The sequence below is a fragment of the Natrix helvetica genome (assembly GCF_964273705.1).
Source record: "Natrix helvetica genome assembly, chromosome: 14".
Lineage (NCBI taxonomy): Eukaryota > Metazoa > Chordata > Lepidosauria > Squamata > Natricidae > Natrix > Natrix helvetica.
In genome coordinates this window covers 10,444,692-10,461,746 of record NC_138564.1, presented here as the reverse complement: position 1 = coordinate 10,461,746, position 17,055 = coordinate 10,444,692, and the positions used below count along the sequence as shown (strand labels likewise).

The following is a 17,055-nucleotide window of genomic DNA, read 5'->3' as shown; positions in this document are numbered from 1 at the left end:
CTTTTATTCATTTATTCGTGTATTGATTTTTTTGTTGCTCTTAAAAGAGTGACAGGAAAAGAAAGAGAGGAAACATTATCAATTTTTGTTTTAATTACCAGGGCTGCGTTTTTTTTAATTGTTCGCACTAGGAGAAGCTTTGTGTGTGGGTGGGGGGAGACAGACTATTGTGTAGTGGGGAAGGAAGGACAGATCCAAGGAAGGAAGGAAAGCTGGGAGACTCTTGACTATCGAAGTAAAATATGAATTACTAAAGCTAGCTACTGTTTATTTCTTCACATTCGGTTGATGTCATCCCTGTGTTTTTCCCTCAGGGGAAGACCAGTTTCATCCCTCCCATTGTTTTCCTTCAGGACTGAAGGCCTTTTAGCCCAGAAGAGAGGATTCCCCTTGAGCATATACAGGGAGTCCTCGAGTTACAGCCATAAAGGGACATGCCCTTTACAATTGTAAGTCAGGACAGTCATACATCAGGACACCGGACATATGGATGGCCTGATTGTAGGACACTTTTGGTGGCCGTCGTGAAACAAACCCTGTGGCCATTAAGTGAACCAATCATGGGCTAAGGGCCTGTTTTGACGAAAACCGGAAGGAACTGACGATTTTCGGCAACGGCCATTGTGGTCACATTTGGGGTGTTACAAATGACGGTAAATACCCAAAGTGAGGTCATGTGACTTTGGAGGGTGGGGCTGGGATGGCCCTCAGAACTTCAAAACTGGGACGTAAGTACCCCAGGGAAGTCCAGGATAACTTTAAATGGTCATTAAGTGACCGGTCATAAGTTGAGGACTACTTGTATCCCCATCACTCTGGAACCTTTCTGATTGTCTGATCTGAAAAGGTTCCGTAGGAGGAACTTACAAGAGTTTGGATCCAACTGGAACAGGAAGCTCTTGATCTCCTTTCCTGTCCAGGAGGAACCAATAGCCAGTCTGAAGGGATGGTCTCCAAAACCAGAAGAACATTCTACATGGGTCACCACACTGGAGAACTGGGCTTCAACCCAACTCCGTGCTGGAAGACCTTCAACCCAACTCCATGGTGGAAGACCTTCAACCCAACTCCATGGTGGAAGACCTTCAACCCAACTCCATGCTGGAAGACCTTCAACCCAACTCCATGGTGGAAGACCTTCAACCCAACTCCATGCTGGAAGACCTTCAACCCAACTCCATGCTGGAAGACCTTCAACCCAACTCCATGCTGGAAGACCTTCAACCCAACTCCATGCTGGAAGACCTTCAACCCAACTCCATGGTGGAAGACCTTCAACCCAACTCCATGCTGGAAGACCTTCAACCCAACTCCATGCTGGAAGACCTTCAACCCAACTCCATGCTGGAAGACCTTCAACCCAACTCCATGGTGGAAGACCTTCAACCCAACTCCGTGCTGGAAGACCTTCAACCCAACTCCATGGTGGAAGACCTTCAACCCAACTCCATGCTGGAAGACCTTCAACCCAACTCCATGGTGGAAGACCTTCAACCCAACTCCATGCTGGAAGACCTTCAACCCAACTCCATGCTGGAAGACCTTCAACCCAACTCCATGCTGGAAGACCTTCAACCCAACTCCATGCTGGAAGACCTTCAACCCAACTCCATGCTGGAAGACCTTCAACCCAACTCCATGCTGGAAGACCTTCAACCCAACTCCATGGTGGAAGACCTTCAACCCAACTCCGTGCTGGAAGACCTTCAACCCAACTCCATGGTGGAAGACCTTCAACCCAACTCCATGCTGGAAGACCTTCAACCAAACTCCGTGCTGGAAGACCTTCAACCCAACTCCATGGTGGAAGACCTTCAACCCAACTCCATGCTGGAAGACCTTCAACCCAACTCCATGGTGGAAGACCTTCAACCCAACTCCATGGTGGAAGACCTTCAACCCAACTCCATGCTGGAAGACCTTCAACCCAACTCCATGGTGGAAGACCTTCAACCCAACTCCGTGCTGGAAGACCTTCAACCCAACTCCATGGTGGAAGACCTTCAACCCAACTCCATGCTGGAAGACCTTCAACCCAACTCCGTGCTGGAAGACCTTCAACCCAACTCCATGGTGGAAGACCTTCAACCCAACTCCATGCTGGAAGACCAAGGATCTTCTGACAGTGACCTAGAGCTGGCTCTCTCTTGATTGGGGATCCAACTAAGGTTTTAAGGGAAAAGATCCCGGACTGTCACTCCCACCAGCATGTTCCTGTGGCAAACACACACCTTTGTGTAAAAGAGAAGCCAAGGAAGGAAGGAAGGAAGGAAGGAAGGAAGGAAGGAAGGAAGGAAGGAAGGAAGGAAGGAAGACAGCGTGAGGCAACGGCGTTTTAATAAGCGTAGGGTTGACGGTGGGTCTGGAACGGAGCCCGAAAACGGCTACCTTTGTTTTGTGAAGACCACAAGGCCATCGCGATGTGGCTCTCTTCTAGGTCATCATCCCACGGCTCCTCGTCTTTCGAGAGGCCCAGTTGGGCTTTGAGATGCTTCAACTGGGCCAGTGTGATATTGTTTCCTCCACACACGATCACCACGAGAGAGTCCAACAGGGGCGTCAGCTTGCCTTCTGCTTGTAGCTTTTGGACCCTTCCGCTGTAGACAATGGCTAAGGCAGCCCCACAAGCGGGCTCCACAAGGATCTTCTCGTCATCTGGGAGTGGTGGAGAAAAAAAATGGGGATTTTAACTCACTGAATGAGGCGAAGAGGAAATTGGTGCCTATGAGTTCAGCTTCATTGTAAATCTAGGACCCTTAAACTGGCTGGCCACTAGAGGGCCCAGAAGAATATATATATGTATATACACATACATACATACATACATACATACATACATACATACATATATATATATATATATGCGGTGGCTCAGCGGCTAAGACGATGAACTTGTCAGTCAGAAAGGTCGGCAGTTCGGCGGTTCGAATCCCTAGCACCGCTTAACAGAGTGAGCTCCCGTGACTTGTCCCAGCTTCTGCCAACCTGGCAGTTCTAAAGCACGTAAAAAATGCAAGTAGGAAAAATTTGAACCACCTTTGGTGGGAAGGGAACAGCTTTCCATCTGTCTTCGGCATTGAGTCATGCTGGCCACATGACCACAGAGACGTCTTCGGACAGCGCTGGCTCTTCGGCTTTAAAACGGAAATGAGCACCTCCCCCTAGAGTTGGGAACGACTAGCACATATGTGCGAGGGGAACCTTTACATTTACCTTTATCTATGTTGGAATGGAGTATCTATTAAGGTGGCACTTTGAAGACAGGGTACTTTTAGCAATAGCACTTAGATTTATATGCCACTTCACAATGCTTTTACCATCCTCCCTGAGTGGTTTATAGAGTCAGCCTATTGACCCCCAAAATCTGGTTCCTCATTTTACTGACCTCGGAAGGAGGGAAGGCTGAGTCAACCTTGAGCTGGTCAGGATCGAACTCCTGGCTGTGGGCAGAGTTAGCCTGCCATACTGCTTTCTAACTACTACACAGGAAGGAAGGAAGGAAGGAAGGAAGGAAGGAAGGAAGGAAGGAAGGAAGGAAGGAAGGAAGGAAGGAAGGAAGGAAGGACTGACTGTTAACATGGGATTTGAAGGAGTTGTAATGAAGTTGGAGGCGGAGGTGGAGGTGGAGGGAGAGGAAGAGGTAGAGGCAAAGATAAGGATAGGTGGAAGTGGAGATAGACATGAAGATAATGATACTAAAGATAAAAATAGGAGGTGGAGGTGATGGAGATGGAAGTGGAGATGAAAATGGAGGTGGCGATGGAGACGGAGGGAAAGATAAGATAAAGAAGGAAGTGGACATGGAGATGGAGATGAAGATCAAAACAGAAACAAAGACGATAAACAGCTGGAGGTGGAAGTAGAAGAAGACGTAGAGCTTTAAATTAAAGTAGAAACTGAGGTAGAGGTAGAAACAGGGACAGAGACGGAGAGACAAGATAGGCTGAGTGTGCCAGGTGCCATACCACACACCCACAAACTTTTCAATCGCTTCCACCGCCTCTTGATCCGTGACCACTACTGAAAGAGTCGGGTGCTCCTGAGCCAGCTTCAAAGTCTCTGCTGCCACAACGCTCACCCCCAGAGTTGTAGCGACACTGAAAGGAAGAGAAGTGTTATAGTTACTACACCAAGCCATTGTTTGGTTAACCATGCATTATTGAATAAACCCCAACGAGCTCCTCTATAACCCATGATGACAGAGGCCATATTTATCAGATTCACCCTTGATACTTGTTGTGGCCCGTCGGCTGCTGCCCACCCCCCACCCCCCGCCAGCAGCTGAATCGTAGGAAGAGCCTTCCCCAGACTCCAGGACTGGCCCAGGTTCCTCCCCAACCCTCCTCACTGTCTGACTCGGCTGCCAGCTCTGCAGACCACCAGCAAACCACAACGCTAGGCCAGAAAAGGAGCCAACCATCATCCAGTTGATGGCATGAATGCAGCCACTGTGAGTTAGAGAAGAGATGGCCGTATCCAGCCCCTGGTTCTTCTCAAGATGGGCTGCTCATCCTGGACAACAAAAGTCCATCCCAAGCCTCACCTGGTAATTTGAGGAAGTGTCACCAGCTTCCCAGCTTCCAAGGCAGCATTCAGGCTGTGAGCTCCTTTGGTTTCCAAGGCAACTACCGGCACATCATCCCAGCCCACTTCTCGTAGGCCTTGGATCACTCCACATAGCATGCCCCCTCCTCCGACGGAGAGGGCGATGGCTCCAGGCTTGGAGGCCACCTGCTCCTTCATCTCCCGGACCAGAGTCATGTGACCTTCCCTGGAAGGGAAAGAGGTATGGGGGGTTCGAGCCAAACGGCCTTAGCAAAGAATTGAAAAGTCAGGAGAGGAGAGAGGGACTGGGGGAAGACAACGAGGTTGGTGAATATTTCTTGGAAACATTGGTCGGAAATATGAACTGCAGCAGGGTGGGTTCTCCGGCCACCATTACTATCGGTTCAGTGCCCGAAATTTTTTTCCTTCAAAAAAACCTTCCTTGAAACTCAGCGGCTCAAACTCAACTAAGTGGTAGAGATGAATCAGCGGTAGAACAATTAATCAGCGGAACAGAAGTTGCCTCCAGAAGTTGTGAATGCTCCAACGCTGGAGGTTTTTAAGAAGAGGTTGGATAACCCTTTGTCTGAAGGGGTGTAGGGTTTCCTGCCTAAGCAGGGGGCTGGACTAGAAGACCTCCAAGGTCCCTTCCAGTTCTCGATGTACTTGGAGCTTGATTTATAACAGCCCGGAAACCAAACGTAGGGAGATATTTGATATATAGCAAAAGACCATAAATTGGTTCTGAGAAATTTGAACCGAATGTCCTCCAAAGATGTCTACAATCACAGATCTGAGCTTCTCACCAAAATTGATTGATGACCTTGGCCTCCAAACCTTCCACTACCTTGAGGATATAATTTCCATCTCGGCATAAAAGAAAGTAAGAACGGCCCGTGTGTTCCTTTGGGCACTCTTTAGAATAGACCTTAGTTGGACTTTCCATGTGCTACGGGTATGAAAAATAATTCCTAGATATATATTAGAAAAAAAATAAAACTTGTTCTATGTCGTTCCTATTAATTTGACACCGATGCCAGGGGCTTGCAGATCTTTTCGTAAAGGCCATAACCTCTTCCCCTCCCCCTTTTGGCTATAATATAATTAATTCATTCTTTATGCAGTGGGAAGTAAAGGATTGTAGTCCTCCCCTCAAGCCAAGTGAGATAACGGCAGCATCTGGGTAAGGAATTTCTTCTTGGTCTTGTCAGCTAAGATCAAATGTAGAGAGTGGGTGGATAAAATTAAGGGAGGGAGTGCAATCTTGAGCCTTTATAGAAAAGATGGGGCTATAAATTTAATGATGGAGGAGGAGGAGGGGAGGGGAGGGAGGAGGAAGAGAAGGAGTGGAGGAAGAGGGAGAAGGAGAAGGAGTAGCAGGAGGAGGAGGAGAGGGAGGGAGGGAGGGAGGGAGGAGGAAGGGGGAGAAGGAGGAGGAAGAGGATGGAAGAAGGAAGGAAGGAAGGAGGAGGAGAGGGAGGAGGAGGGAGAGGAGGGAGAGAGGAAGAATGGGAGGAGAAGAGGGGAGAGGAGGGAAGGAGGAGAAAGGAGGAGGAAGAAGGAGGAGAGGAACCAGAGGAAGAGATGAAGAAGGAGATGAGGGAAGAAGGGGGAAAGAAGGAGTAAGGAGAAGAGGAGGCGGGGGATGAGGAAGGAGGAAAGAGAAAGTGGAAGAAGGAGAAGAAAAGAAGGTGTAGAAAGGAGGAGGAAGGAAGAAGGAGAAGGCAGGAGGAGGAGGGAAGAAAAGGAGGAGGAGGAAGGAGGAGAAGAAAAGAAAGACGAAGAAGGGGAGGTCTACTTCTTTTAGGAACACTTACCAAATCAAGGGGTCATCAAATGGAGGCACGTAGACCCACTCAGGATTGTTCTTCACCAACTCCTTAGCTGCTTTTGTGCTGTCTGCTAATATCTGGGGAAATGAAGTCCTTGTGTTAGATTAAGATGCTAAGAAAACAAAATCAAGAAATATTGGCCATCCCCTATCTGCAACCTTGAAGAACGCCAATATTCTGTAGGTACGTTCCGCTAGTTAATTGTTTTCACCGTCAGGAAATTCCTCCTTAGTTCTACGTTGCTTCTCTCCTTGGTTAGTTTCCATCCTTTGTTTCTTGTCCTGCCCTCAGGTGCTTTGGAGAATAGCTTGACTCCCCTCTTCTTTGGGGCAGCCCCTCAAATACTGGAAGACTGCTATCATGTCTCCCCTAGTCCTTCTTTTCATTACATCAGTCCCAGTTCCCACATCCCTTCTTCGTTTGTTTTAGCCTCTGTTAAAATATTCATGACCGGGAGAGACATGGGAACAAGGTCAGCCAATGAACAGGCATAGCAACTAAGTCAGCCAGTGGGAGCTTAAACAGAACTGAGCCTGTGCAGAGAATTGAAAACGAAACTTAAGAAGAAAGCAGTCTGCTGCTCTGAGAAGTAAACTTAAGCAGTCTGTCTGGGCTTGTCTGCTGAAATTAAACTAACTGCTTGTGTTTGCCTGTAACTCTCCTGCCTTGTGGTTACTTGGAAGAACCACCTATTGGTATTGTACATTTATTCATCTATTATAATATATATAAAGAAGTTAATGAATCCTGCGGCATCAGTTATCTGTGCATGCGTCTGGATTTGAATTTATGCAACAAACATTGACAGCCTCCAGTCCCCTAATTATCTTGGTTGCTCTTCCCTGCACTCTTTCTAGAGTCTCAACATCTTTTTTTACATCGTGGCGACCAAAACTGGATGCAGGATTTCACTGTCTCCACACCTACCTCTCCTTCAACATACACCGAACTGCCTTCTTCCTTCAGTCGCTCAATAGTGAAAGCTGGGGTACAGGAGGGGACGTAGATGGTGGCTGGGATCCCCAACATTCGAGCAGAGTAAGCCACCGCAAGGCCGGCATTTCCAGCTGAAAAGGAAAGTTGTTTGACATGTAAGGTGAAGTACGGTGCTGGGTCGCGAACCCATGGCTGTCGGCTTTCCAGCTGACAAGCTCAGCATCTTTAACCAGTGAGCACCTTCCCCTTAGCAGGTAGTAACCTAAATAACCCGTTTCACGTGTTAGAAGAGCCACGCCGGCGCAGTGGTTAGAGTGCAGCATTGCAGGCTCCTTCTGCTGACTGCCGGCTGACTGCAATTTGGCAGTTCAAATCCCACCAGGCTCAAGGTTGACTCAGCCTTCCATGCTTCCGAGGTGGGTAAAACGAGGACCCAAAATTGTTGGGGGCAATATGCCGACTCTGTAAACCGCTTAGAAGGGGTTGTAGAGCACTGTAAAGCAGTATGTAAGTCTAAGTGCGGTATATAAGTCTATGGTGGTTGTCGCCCTCCATATTTTTCATAAGGACTTATGGAAGGTTTGTTGAGAATGGAGAAACAATATAAACCTTGTGTTTTGGCTGAGGCTTCCCAAGTGCATGAAGCAAACTCCTTGTCCCGACAAAAACCCCTTTTATTAACTGACTGTGAATTCTGCTCATTCGCATCCAGCAAAGCCTTTCGAGGGAGGATTTACAGTCACAGACCTTCTCTGGCTTGGAGAGCTGACAGGCTGATCTCTGCAAAACCTGACAAGGAGTCTCGGAGAGTCACGAACCAATGAAGCGAACTAACGGTCTCCTGCAAACTCCACTCCCCTGTCGCTCCTCTTTTATTTCCTCTGGGAGGGGCCATTCATGGTCCACCTGTGGCCTTACTCCCAAGTCGACCCCTGTTCCTTAGCTGTTCCCTTCGTCTGGCAACTCTGCCCGTGCGCACACTGGGAACAGGCTCCAGCTGTTCTTCTGCCTCACTGATGTCTGACTCCGAAGGCAGCTGATAACTGTCAGACGGCCCTGGCCCCCTCTCTGCCTCCGACGCAGAGCCCTCCTCAGAGCCTTCCCCAGACTCCAGGACTAGCCCAACCTCCTCACTGTCCGAATCTGCTGCCAGCTGGGCTGGTAGGCCACAACACCTTGACTTTCCTAGCTCAGTCCTGTTACTTTTACAGTACATCACCTAATAGACTGGGGCCACTTCTTAGCCTTCATCCCTGGTGGTCCCCCTTTCCCACACAGATGCTGACCCAAGACTCCTATTTGTTGGAAGGCTGCCATGGGTATCCATTTACCTGAGGAAGTGATGAAGTGCTTGCACCCTCGTTCCACCCACTGTGGAAGCAAAAAGCAGAAATGTGAGAAGGTGGCCTTCTTCACTGCAGAAGAGAACTTCCACTGACTGAAGGCATTTCTCCGTTGACGTCCCTCAACGTAGTCACAAAACTGGGGAAACCCTGTTTCTTCAAATATATTTGGATTGCGTTAGTTGGGACAGATGGATACGTTCATTCATCAACATCCCCAAGTCATGACTGAATGCGTGTATGCATACGTGATGGGAATATTAATTGAGGTTATCCTCAACTTATGACCACAACTGAGCCCAACATTTCTGTTGCTAAGTGAGACATTTATCAAGTGAGTTTTGCCCTACATTATGAATTAAAAGGATTTTTTCCCGTTAGACTTCTAACACCTACAACACTGGTTATTTCATTCATCATTATCTTTTTTTAATGACCCCATAATCCTTTTCGGGTCTGGGCAACTGAATGGAGCTTAGTGTTTACTGGCCGGATGCTCTTCCTGTTGCCAAGGAGGAGTTTTGTTCAGCAGATATATTCTCATTGTGCCCAGAGAGAGAAATATCTGCCTCTACCTAGGATCGAACTCACAGCCTCCCGAATGTGAGGTGAGAGCTCCACCTCTCGGCCACTGCACCACAACACTGGTTATTTCATCAACATTAGAGGGCTTCCGGCAAAGGACGAATCATCATCTAGTAGAAATGTTCTACAGGCTCCTGGACCAAGCAGAAATTGGGCTAACTAGATGGCCTATATTCTACCTTCTGATACAAGGATTCCATAATTCTCTCTTTTTAAAAAAAATTAAAATGTCAACTAATTGCTTCTTCCTAGGCACAGCCTTTGCTTCAAGCACTGTCAGATGTGAATTTGACAACTCCCTTTGGGCCCCATTCCAAGGATCTCTCTCCAATCCATACCGTTTTGCAGAAGTTCCCAATGCCCCGTATCTTAAAAGAAGCTGTGGGTTGGCAGCACTCCAGTTTGAGATAGACCTTGGTGCCAGCCAACTTGGAGAGCGGGATGCTTTCTCTCAGTGGTGTGTTTACATGGAGATGATCAGGAGGAGCCATCTAGAAGACTGAGAAAACAAAGATGGTGAGATCCAGAATGATTGAATATGCACTTCTAACATCAATCGTGACCTTTCAAGCATTTAAGGTACTGTATATTCATTGTTAATCACATTTTTTTTACATATTTAAGTCCACATATCTGAACTGCAAACATTGGCATGGCCAGAAGATGGCAGAAAAAAACTGTTTTTTGGGGCGCACGTTAGATGACTGCCCCCTAGGGACTATCTGGATCTCTGCAGCCCAGATGTGAAAAAGGCTCTCCCTATGTCAAAGCAAATGACACCAAAGGTCTCCCAGCTAGCTAGAGGAAGTCCTTATATAGATGGCTGCTGTCTTCTCCACTTCTGGATGAAATTCAACTCTTCAGCTGTTCAGGGGTGAGTAAGCAGTGAAGGCCCATTGTTTCTCCCGAGGAGGGAATCGATGGGATTGTCAAAGCTTTTTTCCTCCTTCGAAAGTTAATTCAGGGAATTTCAGCTGTTCCCTGCGTGTCAGTTTCTCTGCTTCTATTCAGTTGCCTTATCAGGAATGGCGCAGTGTCTTTGTCCCATGTTGAAGCTATTCCCTCTCTGACCACTGTAAGAATCCAAAGAATCCATGTGTCTGTCTGTCTGTCTGCCTTCCTGCCTCCCTTTCTCCCTCGCTCTCCCCGTCTATCATCTATCTATCACGTATCTCTTTATAGATCTGCCTCTCCTCCCCTCTCTCTCCCCATCTGCCTCCTAATTGTCTCTGTCTGTCTATCTATTGCCCATCTATCTGCTTCTCTCCACATCTGCCTCCTGATTCTCTCTCTCTTTCTCCATCCATCCATCCATCCATCCCCCTTCTTTCTCTCTCTCTCATCTATCTATCTATCTATCTATCTATCTATCTATCTATCTATCTATCTATCTATCTATCTATCTATTTCTATCTATTTCTCTCTCTCTCGCTATATCATTATCATTATCTTTCTCTCTCATCTATATATTATCTATCTATCTATCTATCTATCTATCTATCTATCTCTATCTCTTTATCTCTCTCTCTCTAGCTATATCATTATCATTATCTCTCTCTCATCTATATATTATCTATCTATCTATCGTCTATCTATCATCTCTTTTTCTCTCTCTCTCTCCTTCTCTCTGTCTGTCTGTCTGTCTGTCTATCTATCTTTATCTACCTATCTATCTATCTATCTATCTATCTATCTATCTATCCATCCATCCATCCATCTATCCATCCTTTCATCCATCCTATCATCCCTACCTACCTACCTACTTACCTATCCATTCCCCTTTTGCCCCTTTAAGGAAGGAATGACTCGAAGAGAACAGGGAAAGAAAAGAAGAAAAATGCTTTAGGCCACTTATTTAAAAGCCTTCCCTACCTTCCCTCTGAATCAGGATAGCTTCCTCTGTTGCTATATATCACTCTGACGGGACAGAAACCATCCCTCCAGCCAATTCCCTACTGATAAAACCCGGCCTCTCATCCACCTTTTGATTATCTGACCCCTTGAGCCTCCTCATCTGTTGCAAATCCAGAGGCTGAATGTGTCTGGCTTGTTCGGAGTTACTTAAGCAGCTCAGAAGGAGCAGCTGAGAAACCAGGAGACACTTACCGCAGGGAAGGCTGTGGAAAATGGGTTGCTGAAAGCGAAGGGTGTGTGTGTTGGATGGTCTCGGTAGTCTTCGAGGGGTGGAAGCCAACGCTGTTACTTTTCGTGTCTTCGCCTCTCAGGCAGCCTTGATCTTGAACTGCACCGTGTCATCGGAGAACATGAGTCCTTCTCTCCCACTTTATAAGCTGGGGGTCTTGGCTTGGGGCCCAGTGAGGGGAGGGAACCAGGCACCCCCCAAGACTACCCCCTTGATCTCCGATGACATCCCTCCTTTCTCCGGTCCAACCCGAAATTCCAGCTGGAGAGAAAAAAAAAAGAGCAGAAAGGATGAGAATTTTGTGCGTTTGTGTGTGTGTGTGTGTGTGTTGAGGGAGGGGTTGCGACCCACTTCTGTCATTTCAACTCCAAAAGGGGAGACGGCCTCATTGGTTGGTTGGTGGAGGGAAGGGAGGGGGCGGGCTGGCAGGCAGGGGAGCAGGCTAAAATGACAAAAGGACCCCTTCACGCTGAGCAAAACCAGCTCAAACCAGGACGGGTGGCTCGATCCGGAATGGGGAAGAGCCCAGCTCAAAAAACCTCCCACCCAGTCCAGTAAAGCGACAGGCAAAACAAACTGTAGGATAGGACTCAGCTTTTCCCTTGCCCTATTTTTCCAGGCCTGCCCCCCTTCTGCGTGCTTCGTTTTGTTGAAAAAGTTTGTCTCCGCCATCGACTTTTGAAAGGAAAAAAAAAGAACAACTACTACTCTGCGCAGAAAAAAAGAAGAAGAAGGGGAGACATGATAGCAGTGTTCCGATATCTCAGGGGTTGCCACAAAGAAGAGGGAGTCAAACTATTCTCCAAGGCACCTGAGGGTAGAACAAGAAGCAATGGGTGGAAACTAATCAAGGAGAGAAGCAACTTAGAACTGAGGAGAAATTTCCTGACAGTGAGAACAATTCATCAGTGAAACAGAAGTTGCCTCCAGAAGTTGTGAATGCCCCAACACTGGAAGTCTTTAAGAAGATGTTGGATAGCCATTTGTCTGAAACCGTATAAGGTTTTCTGCCTAGGCAGGGGGTTGGACTAGAAGACCTCCAAGGTCCCTTCCAACTCTGCTATTGTATTGTATTGTATTGTATTGTATTGTATTGTATTGTATTGTATTGTATTATTGTATTGTATTGTATTGTATTGTATTGTACCCAAGAATCTCAACACCACTGTGGTTGAGAGGCTGAATCTGTGATTGTTCTCTAATTTACAAAGGGGTTCTGTAAGAAACGCAAGACTGGAGGTGGCTGGGAGGACTCCAGGACTGGCCCATGCTCCTCCCCACCTTCCTCACTGTCCGACTGGCTGCTGGCAAACCACAACATTATATTCAGTTTAAACTGCCCGGACTTTCTGATTATTCCTGCACTTGATAGAGGAAGTGGAGAACCAATTCCGTTAGCTTGAATTACCCACCTTTTAGCCAATCGCATTAGGTTGGATTTTATTGGAGGGACTATGCCCCGACTGACATCCAGGGGGGCAGGGGGGCCTTTATAGGTGCCTAAAGAACCTCCAAAAACATGGTTGAGACAACTTTGGAAAGCCTGAAGATCACCTTCTCCGTGTCAGATTCTCATGATTGCAAAGGAATTCCAGAATTTTTCTCCCTCTGAGTAGGAACAGGTGAAGGGTCAAGTTCCAGCCATTGTGACATCCACAGCAGATGCTACAACAACAGAGCAATGGGCAAGTGTCGAAGAGATTAAAAAGCTACAAAGTCCTTGTAGCTCCTCCGCTCTGTTTTCCATCCGAAAAGCCCAAATCCAGATTTCTTGTTCATATTACCAGGATAGAATCTTAACTATTCCAGGGAAAAACTCTTTTTTTAAAAAACAGTTAAAAAAAGAGGCCAGTCATTTCCCCCAAAGATGTGCATAATAGGTGGGGTTTTTGACGACAGAATGTTGATCCTAAATTATGGGTCAACATTTAATAGAACATCTGCATTCAGGGTGATCTGATGCCTCTTCATTTATTATATTTCAACGCCATCAGGTGACTTACAACAAGCTAAACTGCTTGTTGGGCCAAGAGAAAATGGTTAAAAGAGGGGGAAAGAGTTGCGTCATTGGACTAAAACAGAATAGTAGTAAGATTGTGATTGTTACGTAACTAATTAAGAAATAAAGAAACGATAGCATATTGTTAATGGCAGAAAAAATTGGAAAGAAATGCTCTCTCTGCTTGAATGGAATTAGAGGATGAATGCCATTTATAGCAAAAGATACCCATGGAGCAAAATAAGAGATGAAAATTTGGTGTCACTTTGAAGGGGCAATGGAAGGTATTGTTTATGTATTAAGAAAAAAAAATAACTGTAAAGATGGAAAATCATGGAAGAGAATAATTTGGCGGAAAACGAAAACAAAACTATGATGTAAAAAGGACGACGTCATTGAGAGGATGTAAAATAAAAGACCCAGACAGCGCTTTGTTCCTATAATACGTATAATATGTATTAAAAAATAAAAAAGCTTGAATGAAAAAAAAAACAAACTAAGAATTTGCAGTAGCAATCAAAACATTAAAACAATAAATATTACTATTTATTTATATTGCTTAGATAAAGATAGTTAAGAAAGGAGGTAGAATGTTCTCTTAATCCATGGACGTCCAGTAAGTTGTGCTAAATTGTATGTCTCATACACACACATACTTACTCTCACACACATGTATATATGTCCATAAAAACTCTCTTTTATGACCCTGTAATTTTGGGTAGAGTCAGGGCGATTGGATGAAGCTGAGCGTTAACTGACCAGATGTCCTACCGTCCCCATTGATAGGGACTCTTTTTATGGGTTTATGACTCTGTTTTGCTTATTTAGATCTGTTGATTTGTGTCATTTCCCCCATGTGTTTTCATACAGGTTTCCTTGCACTTGTTGACAAATAAAATAACAATAATAAATAAATATCGGCAGACTGCTATCATGTCACCCTCTGGTCCTTCTTTTTGCTTTGCTCTTTGGAGAAAGAAATAGCTGCCACAAGGTTGGATTGAACTCTCAACTTTCCGAGCAGGAGGCAAGCATCTTCACCACTAGGCCACCACACCCTTTGTAGGTGTATATGCTCCTATGCATAGATATTGAGCGATTATGCACCATCAGGTTGGCATTAATTCTTAGCCACCGCGTATATTTTCTGCACAACCAATATATGTTGTGCGTATGGAATCATAGAATCACAGGGCTGGAGGGGACCTTGGATATCATCTAGTCTAACCCCCTTCCCAAGCTAGACAGTTCTTGGCTCATCCCACCCTTCGGTCTCCCTCATCGTCTTTTCTTTTTCAGGGGGAAAAAGAAGAGAGAAAATAAAATAAGTGTGTTAAACTATCTTCCTCCCCCATTGGCTTTCCCTGCAAGTCCTTGAGAAGGCAACAAGTGAAGATTGAAAACTTGGCAGCTCTCAAAGTCATCTCTTCCTCCCTTTCACACACCACAGCACACCACACACACACACACACAAAACCACACACACACACATAGCCTCACAGCGTCATCCTTGGCAGTTTCCAGCTCCCTCCCTTCCTTCCTAAACTTCGCTCACCCGTTCAGAGTCTTCTTCCGGGAGGAGAAGAGGCACACAACTCAGCTTGAGGGAAACAAGGTAAAGTTGCTTGAAAGTTCCCAAACCCAGCGAGCATCTGGGGGTGGAGGATGGGAAGGGTTGAGGCTATGGGGAAAAACAACTCGCTGGGGCTGGAGTTAGATTTCTTGGGGGGTTTGGGGGGGGGATTTCCCCCACGTCTCCTCCTCCTCCCCCAGGTCCTTGTACAGGTGGAGCCGGTTAAAGGGCTGTTCTTTAGAGTCCTGTGATTTTTCTTTTTTCTGCTAGAAAAAGCACCCAAATTAGGAAATGATGTCCCTGGGTTTGAATGTATCACAAAAAGAGTGGGGAAATGTGACCTGAATGCAGATCTGAGTTTTATACTTCCCAAAGCTGGGTCAGAAATTCTAAGCAGGGATAAATGCTTTTCTGAGATCGTTTCTTACTTTCGTGGAAGTAGAATTGGTTTGGACATCTTCCTCCTCTTCCCCTTTCCTTCCTTCTTCCCTCCCTTACACCTTTCCTTTCCTTCTTTCTTTTCTTACTCCCTCCCTCACTCCTTTTTCTTCCTTCCTTCCACATTTCCTTTCCTTTTTTCTTTTCTTCCTCCCTCCCTCCCTCCTTTTCCTTCCTTTCTTCTTCCCTCTCTTCCACCTTTTCTTTTTCCTTTTCTTACTCCCTCCCTCCTTTTCCTTCCTTCCTCCCTCCCTTCCACATTTCCTTTCATTTCCTTTTTTCTTTTCTTCCTCCCTCCCTCCCTCCTTTTCCTTCCTTCCTTCCTTCCTTCTTCCCTCTCTTCCACCTTTCATTTCCTTTTTCCTTTTCTTCTTCCCTCCCTCCTTACTTTTCCTTCCTTCTTCCATCCCTCCTTTTTCCCTCCCTCTGTCCCTCCTTTCCTTCTTTCCTCTTTTCCTTCCTTCCTTCCTTCTGCCCGCCCTTCCTCCTTTTCCTTCCTCCCTCCCTCCCTCCTTTCCTTTCCTCCCTCCCTCCTTTTCCTTCCAATTCTTTTCTGTGTTCAAAACAATCGGATAACAATAGGATATCCTGATCAGCTTCAAGGTTGACTCAGCCTTCCGTCCTTCCGAGGTCGCTAAAACGAGCCAGATTGTTGGGGACAAGAGGCTGACTCTGTAAACCGCTTAGAGAGGGCTATAAAGCACTATGAAGCGGTCTATAAGTCTAAGTGCTATCGCTATAATCAAATAACCACTCTGGAACTCCAAATAGACACCTTTGAGACTGAAGTAGTGATTTGACTTTTGAAGTTTGATCCTTATTTATTTTATTTGCTAAATTTATATAATCTTGCTCTGCGTGCCTTACATCAATAAAATGTGGGGGGGAAGTGGGGAATTGAAAATGTAAATATACCAATAGCAAGGGAATAAAGCACGATACACAATCATACAATACATTGTCCACAATATATTGTATGATTGCACACAACCTTAGAAGTAGATGACAGAAAAAGACGAACAAAACCACTCACCATTGATTAAGCATTAATCCGAAAGAATGCAGAGGTTTTGGTGAACCTTGGGGCTGACCTCCCAGGTGTTTTTTTTCCCATAGAGTTAATGTGTCTTCCTTAGGGAGTTTCTATTGCCCCCACGCCAAATGGAGACGCTGCCTGATGGGGGTTTCGAAAGACCCTTCCACATTGAGACGCCTTTGCTGGAGAGTGTGGCCCTGTCGCAAACATCTGGAACCAAAGTCTACATGAAGTTGGAGAATGTCCAGCCAAGCGGTTCTTTCAAAATCCGAGGCATTGGCTACTTTTGCCAACAGGTGAGAGGCTGAGGTGGGACAGGTACGTTTTACGGACAACAGGGAATGTCCTGGGCTCTTGTCACAGCTTGTGTGTCACCTGGGAGATTTGCATATTTCCAAACTTCGGCCTCCAGGAAACTCTTGTGGCCTGCCGGCAGCCAGTGAAGCTGGCAGCAGAGTCAGACAGTGAGGAGAGTTGGGGAGGAACATGGGCCAGTCCTGGGGATGAGGAAAACTCAGAGGAGGGCTCTGCGTCGGAGGCAGAGAGGAAGTTAGACAGCAGTGAGGCAGAGGAACAGCTGGAGCCTGTTCCCAGTGTGCGCATGAGCAGAGCTGCCAGAAGACAA

General features: G+C 46.3%; 2 protein-coding genes across 2 annotated transcripts in view; one reads left to right on the top strand and one right to left on the bottom strand.

Annotated features, from left to right (window-relative positions):
- PLBD2 (phospholipase B domain containing 2) overlaps positions 1-17,055 on the top strand; it is a 43,042-nt gene that overhangs the window by 19,778 nt on the left and 6,209 nt on the right. Inside the window, 2 exon segments of the mRNA XM_081966206.1 lie at positions 16,531-16,569; positions 16,571-16,726. Of these exon segments, the coding sequence (XP_081822332.1) occupies positions 16,531-16,569; positions 16,571-16,726 (195 nt within the window).
- Positions 1,994-17,055, bottom strand: part of LOC309398906 (LIM/homeobox protein Lhx5) — a 42,594-nt gene continuing 27,532 nt past the window's right edge. The window contains exons 1-9 of the mRNA XM_081966204.1: positions 14,939-14,948; positions 11,348-11,645; positions 9,580-9,740; positions 8,645-8,684; positions 7,305-7,444; positions 6,363-6,454; positions 4,544-4,771; positions 3,973-4,097; positions 1,994-2,655 (exon numbers count right to left, since the gene is read on the bottom strand). Of these exons, the coding sequence (XP_081822330.1) occupies positions 2,336-2,655; positions 3,973-4,097; positions 4,544-4,771; positions 6,363-6,454; positions 7,305-7,444; positions 8,645-8,684; positions 9,580-9,732 (1,098 nt within the window). The 5' untranslated portion in view covers positions 9,733-9,740; positions 11,348-11,645; positions 14,939-14,948 and the 3' untranslated portion in view covers positions 1,994-2,335. Of the gene's footprint in view, positions 2,656-3,972; positions 4,098-4,543; positions 4,772-6,362; positions 6,455-7,304; positions 7,445-8,644; positions 8,685-9,579; positions 9,741-11,347; positions 11,646-14,938 lie in introns of the transcript that reaches the window.